This window comes from Vulpes vulpes, chromosome 16, assembly GCF_048418805.1.
Source record: "Vulpes vulpes isolate BD-2025 chromosome 16, VulVul3, whole genome shotgun sequence".
NCBI lineage: Eukaryota > Metazoa > Chordata > Mammalia > Carnivora > Canidae > Vulpes > Vulpes vulpes.
In genome coordinates, this window is record NC_132795.1 from 80,124,883 (window position 1) to 80,139,219 (window position 14,337).

The 14,337-nt window shown below is 35.2% G+C and overlaps 1 protein-coding gene across 48 annotated transcripts in view; it reads right to left on the reverse strand.

Annotated features, from left to right (window-relative positions):
* The window catches only part of NRXN1 (neurexin 1), a 1,110,734-nt gene that overhangs the window by 118,577 nt on the left and 977,820 nt on the right, over nucleotides 1–14,337 (reverse strand). For 32 of the 48 annotated variants that reach the window (XM_072741157.1, XM_072741184.1, XM_072741183.1 and 29 more), the window contains 2 exons: nucleotides 11,973–12,062; nucleotides 10,271–10,590 (listed from right to left, as the gene is read on the reverse strand). In XM_072741157.1, the coding sequence (XP_072597258.1) occupies nucleotides 10,271–10,590; nucleotides 11,973–12,062 (410 nt within the window). The remainder of the gene's footprint in view (nucleotides 1–10,270; nucleotides 10,591–11,972; nucleotides 12,063–14,337) is intronic. The other 16 variants (XM_025992633.2, XM_025992632.2, XM_072741194.1 and 13 more) reach the window with 1 other exon arrangement.

The following is a 14,337-nucleotide window of genomic DNA, read 5'->3' on the forward strand; positions in this document are numbered from 1 at the left end:
GGTTCTAGAAATTATGATAGAGTTTTAAATTTAATCTTGACATTAGTTTATTGAACAAAGCTTACTGCTTTATATTTATAATGAAAGGACAAAACCAAGCACCATTAATTCCGTACACATACATACAAACACTCACACACAATTATCCTTTGTTTTTTTTTTTTCATGCTTAATTTGCTTTCTCCTTCCCCTCAGTGAAAATTATTACTAGATACAAAAGAGGAATAAATCAACAGGTGTAATGCAAATACTTGTGTATTCGAAAACCAGAAGTTCATATTATATAATGGCACAAACTATTTACAATCCTGATAAAACTAAAACAAGAAAATAAGGCTATATTCTTGCTACTTTGACATTAACTAATTGTTTAATAAAAATAAATTCCTTTGCCCTAGACTGAGACTAGAAACTAGAGAAGGTGGCAACCTCACCAGTGCTTCCCGAGAAAACACTCACTGAAATTACTGCCACATCTGAAGTCCTAGATACAAAGTCTTGTCATTCTATTTCTCCAGTGCTAATAAAGATTATATCAAAAGAGATTATATCAAGAATCCCAAATCTAGTTTAGTCTAACTCACAGCTGGAAGCGCTGGATGTTTTTCATACCTGAGTTGAAAAAGGAGCATATGATGAATTTTTAAGCTCCTTAATCAAAACATTTATCAAGGACAGCTACAGAAATCATATTTGCAAGATTCAGCACCATATTCTGAATTGGCTTCTGTCTGAGAATAGCTGGGACACAGGAAATTTCTGGGCTATTCAGTCAACAATAATTTCAAGTCACTGTTATTGTTGTGGGTGGTGGTGGTGGTGGTAGGGTGTTGAGTAAAATACTGTAGAGTATGCAGATTACTGGATAGTCTTTCATTGTACAGTGTACAGCTTTCATGGCCCTCTCTCACTAACTGCCCATGACAGCTCTTCCCCTGAATGATTAAATTCATTCCCCATCCCACATGCTTGTTCTAGGGGAATGGTGCTGCCTCCCTGTGGAGAACATCTCACTCAAGAGAGAATTCTGCTTGGTACATGCCACATAATTGATGCTTTCATTTAGAAACATTAATTCAGAGCTCTTTCTTTCTTTCATTCATTCTTTCTTTTCTTTTCTTTTTTCCTATCAGAGCTATTTCTTCAAGGGCAGAGAAAATAGCTTTATAGGTAAGAAAGATGCTTTAATTTTTACTTTGTACCTGAGAAATGCTTTCCACACGGAAGCACCATGTGTGTAAAGGTTACATGTGTTAAGACACTTTCTATTTCTTTATATTTTAGGATGAACCATATGAAATTTCTGGGCTTTCTGGATAATAAAAAATTGTCAAGTAGCAGTAATTCTATACAGCGCATATAATTGACCCCTTTAATCTTCACACTAAGTTTATGAAGCCATAATCCCCATTTTATAGGTGGCCAACAGGTATTAAGGGGCTAAATAACTTACCCAGGGTCACACAACCAGCATGTGGGGAAAGGAAGGCTGAGATTTAGGTAGGCATTCTGGCTTCCAGAATTGATGCCCTTGACCACTATGCAACACTGCCCCCTAACATCTAACACTGGTATTGCCTCTTCAGACTGTCCCTTGCCACTTTACAGAATCAGACTGGGAGAGACTGCGCAGTGTGTGAAGGAGGGAAGTAGGAAGGTGAAGAAAGGAAAGGGCTTTTCCTGCCGAGGTGTAGGGGAGCTGACCATACTGACTCCATCTTCAGCACTCTATCTTGTTCATACCTGCTCACTTACTCCCCTGGGGCCATATGTTCCGGGACCTCTTGGAAATTAATTTGCATACCTTACAAATGCCCGCCAAGGCCAGAATGGAGGAAGGTTTGCTTTGACCCTCCATAAATGTGTTAAAGATAACATGATCTCTCCCTTTCCTGACACGCAGGTGGTGCCAGAAGATCTAATTAGATGTAAGGTGTCAATTAGATACATGCAAGTCCTTTGAGGTATATGCAAATTATGTGATCTTACTACAAGGCCCTACTGCATGTCCTTGCACTATAAAATTGTCCTTGCAGTATAAAAGGTCCAGAGTTTGTGGAGAACGACTGTGCAGCTGGTTCATCCTCCAACAGATCCCCTGTTAGTCAGTTATCCTGAATACAACTCTGTGGGCCTGCTCTGGTTTTCAGTCTTTAAGAGCCTTCTCAGTTTGGGAGATACTTGTCTCTCCCCCATCTTCTAACCAGAGGACACAGAGATGTGAAATGCATGACCTCTAGAGGTTACTGTGAATAGTTAACCAGAAGGTGAGGTGAGGGAAGGGTAAGGAGGAGAATGGAGATAAACCTTCTAGTAAGGCAACAAGGAGGATGGCTGTGAAGGATGGATCCTGATGGTCATCCCAAGGAAGCTACCTTTTATCCTAAATAGCTCAATGTATTAAAGAAGGTAATATGATGACTCTATGTAAGTTTTTGAAAGAGCAAACTGGCTCTTGTGTGGCGATCATATGGAGCTAGTTAAGAATATGAGAAGACAAGAAGTAATAAGATTCTGAATGGAGGCCATATTTAAGGGCAGAAGACCAGACACCTCAAAATACCCTGAAAAATAACTGGCTGCATAGCCTTGGGTAAGTTATGTAGTTTCTCAACTTTCTCACGTATAGAATATAATACCAAGCCATACTTTCTGAATTTTCATCTCTTCCTCATAGATATTTATACCCTAGAATTTGATTATACTTCTTTTTAGAAAATATTTATTTATTTGTTTGTTTAGAGAGAGAGAGTGCATGCACGCATTCACGAGCTTGAGCAGGGGGAGGAGTGGATGGAGAAAAAAGAATCTCAAGCAGACTCTGAGCCAGTGTGAAGAGCCCAATGTAGGTGGTTCCCATGACCCTGAGAGCAGCACCAGAGCTCAAACCAAGAGTCCTATGCTCAACACAGGAGCCCCTGATTATACTTCTGATTTAATTAACAAGATGTTTATTAGTCTCGTGTCCATTGGACCACATATGGCAAGTAGGCACAATTCCTTTTTGGTTCTGACCTTGAATTGTCATGCTCCTACAGAACCTTTGGGTCAGAGCCTGTTCTCTTGGACATCGCCAGGCTCCTGAGTTGGAGGTGATGACTCTTCGTGACTCTGAGTGAGGTAAGGAGTGGTGTTCAAAAGGAGGGTTTGCTTTATAGGTGGCTTGAGCCAGACCTCTTCCTAAATCTGGGGCCTGGTGCACCCAGGTTTTTCTCACCTCAGGACTTCTCTGCCAGCCTAGAGAAGTCCTAAGATCCCAAGAGATGTAGCTCCCTCTGGAAAGAGTGGTCTTGGCAGCAGTGCCTGTGACCTGATTCTATCATCCTCTAAGCTGTCTGGATTGGATGCTCTGCCTATCCCAGCCTATCCTCTCCCTGTTCCTCCCTGAGGGCCTGCACTTACTGCATCCATATACCAGAAGCCACACTGCAAACCCTGGGCTTTCCAACTGTACTTTGCTTGCCTTCCTAGGAGCCCCACAATGCACCCACCTGGACTAGGCCTTAGTCCGAGCCTGAGGGCATCCCTTATTAAAGAAAAAAAGAAAAAAAAGAAAAGATAAATCTTCGTGTCACTTTTGTTCTAATTTCCTAAAACAGCAGCTAGTTGCCACTAGCACTATCCACACAGGTATGATCCTGCTTGATCTAAAAATAAGTCTGACTTTTAATATGCCAGTGTTCTCTTATAATTGGTGCCTATATCACTAATAATCTATGCATATATATTCAAAAAGGATTGCTATTTAATGCCCACGCATCCCCAATACAGACATCCCTTCTCTTTTTCCTTTTTCGTATAAGTGCTATTGTCCCATGTATGATATTTGTTCTAACACTTATGTTCATCTTTAACTAAAACGTAAGCTTTGTGCAGAAAAGTCTAATTTTGTTCAATGCTGTATTTCCAGTCTGTAGAACATTGCCTGGTAATATAAGTAAATACTGGGCAAACATGTGTTAAGTGAATAGATGGATAGATGGATGGATGGATGGATGGATGGGTAGATGGATATCTTTATCTAGAAAGAGCTATGTCTGAAGATGTCTCAAAACCAAGGTTACATCCACTAATAGGACACCATTTTACCTAGTAAAAGTTCCAGATCCTAAAGAAAATGCACCAAGCAGAAGATTTTTCTTAAAATAAATTCCTTAAAACATATATATCCTGGCACTTTTGCTCACCAACAATCAGAAGGAACAATATCCAAGCAGCAGTTGCTTATCTACATTTAAAATTACAACGAATTACACTTTTCTTACCTGGCACCATTATTTCAGGAGAATATGCCTTTGTATGTATTTTTAAATCTACACCCAAGTGTTTCTCTTTCCAATAGGCACTGAAATCTGCTGTAAAAATGTACATTAATTTACGTGAATTCAGCAGAATGACTGGACTAGCAAAAATAAAATTAATTATTCATGTCACCAGTATTTTTAAAATGCAGAGTGGTTATCAGGAACACACATAATTATAAGTAATGCTGTTATTTTTTTTTACAATGAAGCCACAGCTGAGGTTAATTAATATTTTTAATAAAAAGTAAAATTTTGCTTTTGAAGTTAATGTATTTTGTTAGTTTTAAATATTTTTCATGGAAATATGTATACACTCTGCTTACATTTTTCAAACAAACAGTATTAATTTTTCATGGGCATTTCCAATGCTGCCAGGAAACAACAGCAGCATCCAATATATTCAAATACTCTTTTCTTGCTTGAACACTAATTGGGCTTCTCTTTGCAACATTCCATAGGAATCAGATGCTATTTAGTAGGACACTGCATATGTGAAATATATAGGTCTCTCACAACCTATCAATGCTTTTAAATCCTCAACAGTTCCTTTTCTTGGGTTTGTTATGCCCACTCTGAATTGTTTCAATATATTTCACTCATGTGTCCTAATTCTGCCCTACTCTGTAATTTCTTACTAGGAGTTGCAAACTATAGTCCCTCCAGTCAAAAAACAAAATCTCTCAAAGCCTTAGTCTTTCTCTTTTCTCAAGATATTTGAAATAAGATAAAAAGAAGATGAACAAGGCTATGGATTCTTAAAACCAGGTAAGGATACCAGAGTCAGTTATTGCTCTGAATGCAAAGGACAAGGCTTCACCATTTATTATTCTTATGAAGTGTGATTTTTTTTTTTGCAAAGATATATTTTATGTATGCTGTCAGAGAAAAGTGTAATATGTAGACCAAAATGGAATGCTTTGGAAACTCAAAAAGGGATACTATTAACAATTACATTGGTACACCAGGGGTACACAAGAACTACACGGGCCAACCAAGACGAATGGCCATCCTGTGTAAAAGTCAAGAGTGAAATCTATGCTTTGAAATAATCATCTGAAGACATAATTAAGAGCATCACCACTAGTATCAATCAAATTTTAGAGCAGAATGCAATTCAAGAGATTCTTAGTTAACCCACTTAGAGAGGTAGTAAAGCCAAGGTGTAGCCATAGTAACCAAACTATCCAAGCTACACAACAAGGTAGGTGGTTGTGCATAAAGTAGAAACCTTGTCTCATGATTTATATGTTCTTTCCATTCTCCTATACTGTAAGTAAAAGGCATTTCTGTGGATCCATATGATGCTCTACAGTGTGCATATAGCTTGTTAAAATAGTCTTGAAGAAAAGAACCAAAAGATTGCAAAAGGCAATATAAAAATTAAAACAGAATAAATGTTACAATTTTGATCTTAGAAGGAACAGCACAGCTGCACTTTCCTTTCTTTACAGACTACAACCAAAGGAAGTGAATGTTGCCCTCTGCAAGGCTGGTTTACTTTTACTCATTTGTGTAGAGCCACATTTACATTATAAGACGTTGGCAGATTATTCAGAAGAGGGAACCCCTAGAAGCTGGAAATCTTGCATGGCACTACTGTCCCTCATCCCAAGAAGCTCTTGGTATCCCGAGAAATTTTACTAGCAATTATTTGCAAATATTTGCTTTCTGAGAACAGCCTTAGAGAAAGCTTCTCACTCTCTCTTTTTTAAGATCTTAAACAGTAGTGTGCATTTTAATGTACATTTTCCTGGTTTGGAAAGTTTCTCTTTAAGATGAGCAGGTCTTGTGGAAACATTTAGATATTAAATATTCTAAGTAAAACAAATTTTAAGAAATTTAAGTAATGCACATAAAAAGTATAATTTTAAAAGTATCATTAATATTGTTATATTCACATTTTAAAACGCCATTTAATCAGGAGAGTTGGTAAATTTCCTTATTTCATATATAAATCAAGTCTTTCTATTTTTTTAAAAGAATTTATTTATTTATTCATGAGAGACATGGAGAGACAGAGGCAGAGACACAGGCAGAGGGAGAAGCAGGCTCCATACAGGGAGCCCAAGGTGGGACTTGATCCCAGGACTCCAGGATCACGACCTGGGCCCAAAGAAGGTGCTCAACCGCTGAGACAACCGGGTGTCCCAATGTCTTCTAAAGTAAACATCAGTCTCAAATTTGATCATCAGTCAGAAGAAAAACATTTTTAAAAAAGCATATTTACTTTTAAGTAGGAAAGTAAACAGAATTCTATGGGACATTTTAATGAATATTCTTTTATAAAAATTGTCTGACCCTGTAACAGACGAAAATACATTTCTTGCCTGTCACTTGCCCTGCATTCAGGATGGCTGAACAAACCTGATCTCATCTATCTGAAATGAATCCAATATAATTTTGCTTGATCAAAAATCTGTTTCCATAGTTCTAAAACATGCAATCACCCCAAGGTATATTGTCATTGTAGCTTAAGTGGCTCAGTGTTATCACTGAGGAAAATATACTTTGATTGAGAAAACAGTCCAGTATGGCTTTTGAAAAATAAAATGACCCTTCTTCATATACAATTGAGTAAGGCAGTTGATAAAAGCAGGCAGATACAGCCATAGAGACTGGGTTTAAAGGAAGATGCTTCATCTAATTTGCAAAAATGGGTCAAAGGTTTCTGTCCTGGAATTAGCATAGCAAATCACTCTCTTATTTAAACTTCTAAAACTGACAATTCTAACAGTTTAAATCCTAGGAATATCAGTGATCTCTTCATAGTTGAAGGGCAATTTAAAAATCAATTGTGAGGTAAAGAGAATTTGCAACAAATTACTCTGTTACTCAAAAATAAATAACTTGCTTTCTTCCTTAGTAGTTTTTTCCATATATGCACGCTTTATTACCTGAATACACATACATATCATTATAAAATATAATTTTAAAACCTGTTGGTCCAACCTGAAAATACTGTTGCCACAATGGACTATTTGTGGCATATTAATCCAAATTATTTAATTGCTGTTATTTGTCTGTTAAAATCTAAAGATTAAAAATATCTATTTTTTAATGAACCCAGTAATCTTTTATTTAAGTCAATATCTTCTCAAATGAACCAAATAATCACTAATTGATTAGATCATTTACTTTCATAAACCACTGCTGTCTTTAAACATGTAATAGCTTATAATAAAAGAGACTCTTTTCATTGGAAATTAATGGGTAGTTAACTGTTTTCCTTTTGTATTAATTAATACTATAAAATCCATAACTTTATTTTTTCATTTCTAGGTACTGAGCTTGCAAATGCAATAGCTATTTTGCACGTTTTCTCAAAAAACAGAATTTCTTAACATGTACCAGTTACTAACTGATAAAATATATTCTAGGAAAAATTGTTAAGTCTTTCTTTATTTTGGCATACATTTGGTTTACCTAGGAGCTTAGACAATTATAATAACAATAAGATGAAATAAGGCTACTAAGAAAAATCTCTGATTATTTCAAATATTATTTCCGGGAACATTTCTAATTTTGACTATCCTACAATGTCCTCTTATGACTTATCTCATATAAAAGAAATAGTTTATCAATCACTTTATTTTTCATTTTCTTATATCAAATTCAGCTTAAATAAACAATAAACCAACAGCCATGATAATAAATCATTAATGGTATAGTAGTGAAGACTATCAAATGGAGTTGACAGATATGCCTAAATCTGTCTAAAGTTTTAAATTCACAAGTCTTTATCCAAGGGACTAATTGTTATTATTAACCATCTTAGAAGCCAAAACAAGATAGAGAAATTCAACAGAAAGATTATACTATGAGCACACATACCCACTAAAATGTATATCGCATAAGGACAAGGGTATTTGTTCATTGTTCATTGTCCAGTGCCTAGGACAGTGTATGGCACAGATAGAATGATCAATAAATATATTATTAATGAACACCTGGTGAGACAGCTCATTTTACTTTGTGGCCAAATGCAAATCAAAAATAAAGAGGGTGGCGGATAGAGAGAGAGAGAGAGAGAAAGAAAGAAAGGAAAGAAGGAAGGAAGGAAGGAAGGAAGGAAGGAAGGAAGGAAGGAAGGAAGGAAGGAAAAGAAAGAGAGAAAGGAAGTAAGGAGGAAGGAAAAGAGAATAGAGCATATAGGCACATAGTATATAATACTACATTTATGAATTTATAGATCATCTCTGTATAGTTTTCATCATCTCTCTTCTCCTAAGATATTTTTTCTCCCTTTCTATTCTGTTCTTCCCACTCCTTAATATTGAAAGTAAGAATCAGAATCTGTTTTCTTCTTTCTCTGGTAAACATATGTTAATTAGTAGACACAGTACTGATAGGAACAAATTCACCTTATTCTACTCTTTCCGAATTTGACAGTTAAGTCTGTTTCAAACACTTGAAATAAAAGAAATGTAAAAATAATTGTTGTCATTCTTGTTTCTTTAGAAGGCAGTTTTCTAGAAAAGTTAGGATCATGTATTTGGAAAAGCTTTATATGGCATCTACTAGGTACATTCATTCACTATTAAAAACAAAAGGAAACAATCAATCTAGACCAAGGAGAGCACACAATTCTGAAAGACAACAGAACAGAATATATACAAAGGCTATAAATGTCTTTAGGGATCTAGTAGCATTTAACAGCATATCAGCATTCTAATAGCATTCTCTGAGGCAGAGAGGGTATTTTTCACCCTTATTCTTTACTGATGCAATGCCAGGGCCTGATACACACCAGGCAATTACTAAGTATACCTTGACTGAATTAATATGATTCTAAGTTATAAAAGTTTGGGATTTAAAAATTATATTTTTCAAGAATTTTAGATGTAAAACATAAACCCACTGAAGTGAATTCTCGGTGAGGGCAGTTAATCACATATAATACAAAACATGTTAGCACAAGACAGTTTTTAAGGATCATATTTTGGATCTTTATCTTCAGATAAACTAATGGTACGTTTTTCTTATAGAGCAAGGGCAGGTAGAGTGATTATTTTGAATTAAGTTACCAAGGAACAGCCAGATCAAGAACACCATGATGCCCTTTTGCCTTCATAAAGCAGAAAATAAATCTCCCATATTAAAGGTTCTTCCTTGTACCATGAGGTAAAAGGACATCCATGTCACCAGACATTGGAAATGCAGAGCCAAGAAGGCTCTATAAACAAACCTTGTTACATTTACTATTTTATTACCCCAGCCCAAATCCTATTTAGAATTCCGTAGTAATTGAAGCTTCCAAACCTAAGTCTTCTTGCTCTGTAAATCTCTTACAGATATGTTTTTTGTCTAAAAAAAAAGTATAAAGGCTCACTGTCTTGGTCATTTCTTAGAGCCTCATTTTCATGATTGAGACTGTGTACATGTATCAAAATTTTTTTTCCCTCCTGTTAATCTGCCTCATATCAATTTCATTCTTAGACCAACCACAAGAAACTTGAAGTGTAGAATAAAAACTTTCCCCCTCAACAACAGTAAACAATAGCCCTATCATTCACCATGAGAACCACGTACCTATCAACTCAAAATTCTGAGGGCCTCAAAATACAGTAGAAATTTGTATGCAATTTTTCTTCAAATTCGTTTTGTCTTATTTTGATGATGTGCGGAGCCTGAACAAATAAGGCCTTCCAAATACTTCACTAAGTTACTTGTTTATTTAACTTAAAAAGTGAAAACCCTGTGTAATTAGCGGCAGTCCCCTCGGCTTGGGCTAGACTAAGGTTATTCATCAAGACTACCAAGTAGCAGCTAACACCCAATACAAAGCAGCAAATCTCAAATCAGCAGTGTACACACATTTCACATTCAAACTGCTACTAAGCAAGACTCAAAGAAAGCCACAGTCCCTGAGATCAGAAACAATCCCATTTTGGAAAAGACACATATGCGGAAACGCCCACTTTCACAACCACAGTTCCAAAACAAAGGAATGAAAGCCACATACTCACCTGGCTAATGGGTTCTTTTGTAGGGGGCTTTCCTCTTCTGGCTGTGCTAGTAGCTAGGGTTGTGGTGGTCTCCATAATTGATGTGGACATCTCTGACTGCATGGCAGTGGCTGTCGACTCAGTTGTCATTGAGGAAGGCACTTCACCAACAAGTCTCACATTTCCCACTATGATGATGTTGGCATCATTTTCGGCTGCCATATTCAGAACTTTCAAGCCATTGTAGTAAAGCCCAGAGAGCTGGCCCTGGAAGGGCTGGCCCTGCTCTTTCCCGCCAATTATTATGGTTGCTTGGCTATTGAAGATTGTGAGCTGACGCCCTGTAAAAATAATATTACATACATGCAAAAATGTTGATTGTGAACTCTACATTCTACAAAGGATGATAAAACAGATCTTTCATGGGGTGGATAATGAGAGCAATAAACTATAAGAGAGGCATTTGACTCATAATTCATTGCTTATAAATGAGGTGTCCATGAAATGCATAATCATTGGCAAATACTTGTAAATTCTCAAATTATTGTAAATGTAGTGCTTTTGCTAAAAGACCAATCAAAGATACGTATTATAAATCAGTTTTTAGTGGATCCCTTTTCCCTTTTACCTCACGATCTTATACTGTTGGTCTCCTAAATCTGAATTGTTGAATTTAAAAAATGTGAGATATCTAACATTTCAAGTATTTGTCATTCTACAATTACCACTGGCAGAAACTAATCTAGAGCAGCTAAATCTAATTTTAAATTTATGATAAAAATTTCATAGTTCACGTAATGGCCACATGTATCTATATGCTATTCTTTAAAAACGTTTATTTTTTGAAGGCATAGTCCATTGTTATTTGAATTATTCTATTTTTCCGGCAATCACACTGAAAAGAAATGCATGGTTTACACTGAGCATGTCAGAGACAAAAAAAATCCAAAAATATTTTTCTGATTGGCTTTCAGCAAGTCTATTAAAACAAAACAAAATGAAAAAAAAATAGCTTCAGATGTAAAAAGCGGCTTCAGGAATGATACACAAACCGATGGAGAAATTATGGCACATTTCCATCAAACAGCAATCCTCAGCAACAGTACCAATATCATCAAATTGAGTATCCAGTTTTAGCAGATTGCTCTCTGCTCATAAAAAGCATGCACACAACTTTAAGTTCAGTTTTAATTAGGGCTTGTTCTCAAATGCTCTTAGAAGGTTGCAAACGTTAAAGGGACTTCATTTTGACTGGCAATCCATATTGCCCACTATTTAAGATGCCTAGAGTTTAAACCAAGAGTTTTGTTTTGTTTTGTTTTGTTTTGTTTTCAGGACCATAATAAAGATATCAGAACTACATATATTTTAGTTAATAATTTAGAGGCTGGAACATGTAATATAATCTATGAATGATTTATCATTTTGGGTTAATGCTTGCTGTGAGTACCTTCATAGATTGAGTTAGTGGATTATATTTAACAGTCCCTTTAACCTTAAGTTAACAGGGTAAGATTATTAAACAGCTGGTACGTCTAAAAATGTATAGAAATTATTATACAAGGTATGCAAATATTACTATCTACATTTTACTGTTTTAAATTTGTTTTTAATTTAGTTTTACGGAAAATTTATTTTTTATGTTTATTAGTGTTACAATGAAGTACTACTTGGTTATGTTCAAATTATTTTTTTATTTGAAGTTTTAATCAATGTTTTTTACCTTTGTCGAGTAGCCATTCATCAACTACTCGACCAAGTCGATATGGAATTCGCTGTCTAGCAATCGCCAGGCGCTCGTTATCATTGTTTCCTTTAAAGTTTAAAGAGACATTTCATTGGTTAAAATCTGTAAGGTCAAAGGTTAAAAGTTAATACTTAAAGCTTGAGCTATACAGTTGCCACATGATTTTTTGAAATTTGGAATTTTAAAAAGTTCTACCTAGAACATTTCATGTTTCAGACTTGTCATTCATTCATTTATTTTATTTTAGCAAACAAAATTATTCCTATGTTAATTGAAAATTAGAAATCTGCATTTGAGCTAGGTTATTAAACTTATGTTATAGACAGACCCGAACAACCAATTTAAACAGCATATAATAGCTTTACAAAAAAATGACCATTGATCTCAGGGTTTTGTCTTTTTGATGTTTCTTATTAACTAGTTAAACATGTTCAGGTGAAACAGGTTTAAGTTTTCAAAATACATTCAACCTCTTATTCCAGATTAGTAATTTATGAACACCAAACTTAATACCATCTTTGGCACACTGAAGCATCTAAAATAAGCCTAGAATACTTTATGTCCTATTCAAAAAATAGAAATTCTTATTCATCTCATTTAAGGAAACCACAAAGTCTGAATAGTTCTTGTATATTCCACACAAATTGGTTTATCAATAACTTGGACATCACAAGGGAATACATCTTGTATCATCCAAATATGTTATTACAGGAAAAGGCTTTGACAAAAGTGACTTTGTTTGAGTGTCCTCCAGTTTCACTTAAAGCTTAATGTGTTGAAGTGTATAAGATTTGAAAAAAAATTATATGTATGCTCTTTTATCCTCAAATATCTGCTTTTATTAGACCATTCTAAAGAAGGCATGACAGTACAAGGAACAAATACAATCCACAAACAGTGGTTCCGTTCCTACTCAGAGATTCAAACTAAGTGGGAGCCTTGCTTCTTTGAACAAAACATTATCTGATAGAAACACAGTTTAAACTGACCTTGAATAATGCTTGCAAATAGATGAATGTACACTTGGTCTAGAAAGCACTTAGGAGGAATCTAGGCTGCCATCTCAGTGCTCAATTGTATATATTGCAAGAAGTTTTTCTATTCTGTGAAAATTAACTAACATGGAATTTGAGCTAAAACATTTTGGCAAAAGCTCAGAGGAGAACTCAGAGAAGGAAATACTGGAAGGTAGTACTGCTGACGAGAAAAGACTGGAACATTTTGCTCAAAAAGATAATGGATATAAATTTTTCTCAGAATAATTTGTGAGTGCTTTCTTATACTTTTTTTTAGTATAAAAATACTAATATTTTAGTGTAAAATAAGCTTAGTATAAAAAATACTAATAGCTACTGTAGTATTCTTATACTATTTTATTATACTTCCCACAATAAAGCTATCATTATTTTGGTCACACACTTTTAGAGAAGTAGACAAGAACTGTCACTTAGATCTTATCAATTTGTCCTTTGAATATCAATTTGACCAATAATATTTCATGCATTAGTACTTAATTTAAAATGTAAATATGTTGTATTCTTGAAACTAGCATAACGTTGTGTGTCAACCAGGGATAGTTTTAGTATACTGATAATCTAAAAAAAACCCCAAGGATACAAACAGCTTAAATTTCAAGTCTATCTTTGTTGTAAAAGAGTGCACAATTTATGTTCTCTTCTTTGTGCTTGCATACAAGTTATATTTGGAAAAACACACTAAGATATGATATTGGTTATCTTAAGGCAGTGTGATGAATGATGAATATGTAGTTTTCGCTTATATTTGATTTACGTGATAAACATGTTCATGTGCAGGCTTTGATAGGCAAACATGAAATGTTTTTTCAAAGACACATACCCTTTGCTCTATTAACTTCTTTTTCCACCAACACTCATGTCAATTTGCACTGTTATAACTCTCCTGATGACTTTAAAATTAGGTGTTTCCTTATGCAGTTTTTCATGCTAGAGTATTCCCATCATCAGAAATGATTATTTCCTCCGACATCACCCAAATTTAGGATCCATATCACCTCTTGCACAATTACTACTACAGCATATTAACAGACTTTTGTGTCATCTCTCCAATCAATTGCATCCATTCTCCACATACCAGTCAATATCTAACTATGCCATTTGTCTATTATAACCCTTCTCATTGCCTTAGTATAAAATCTCAAGCCCCTGATGAGATTTATGAGCACTTCCATAATCTGAGCCTTTCCTACCTCTTGTTCCTCATCTCACACTTGCCACTGCCCTGCTGTAATCTGTCCATCGCCAGGAGACTTCTTTCAACTCTTCTAAGGCTTATTTCTCTGGACTTTTGCACTTGTAGCTTC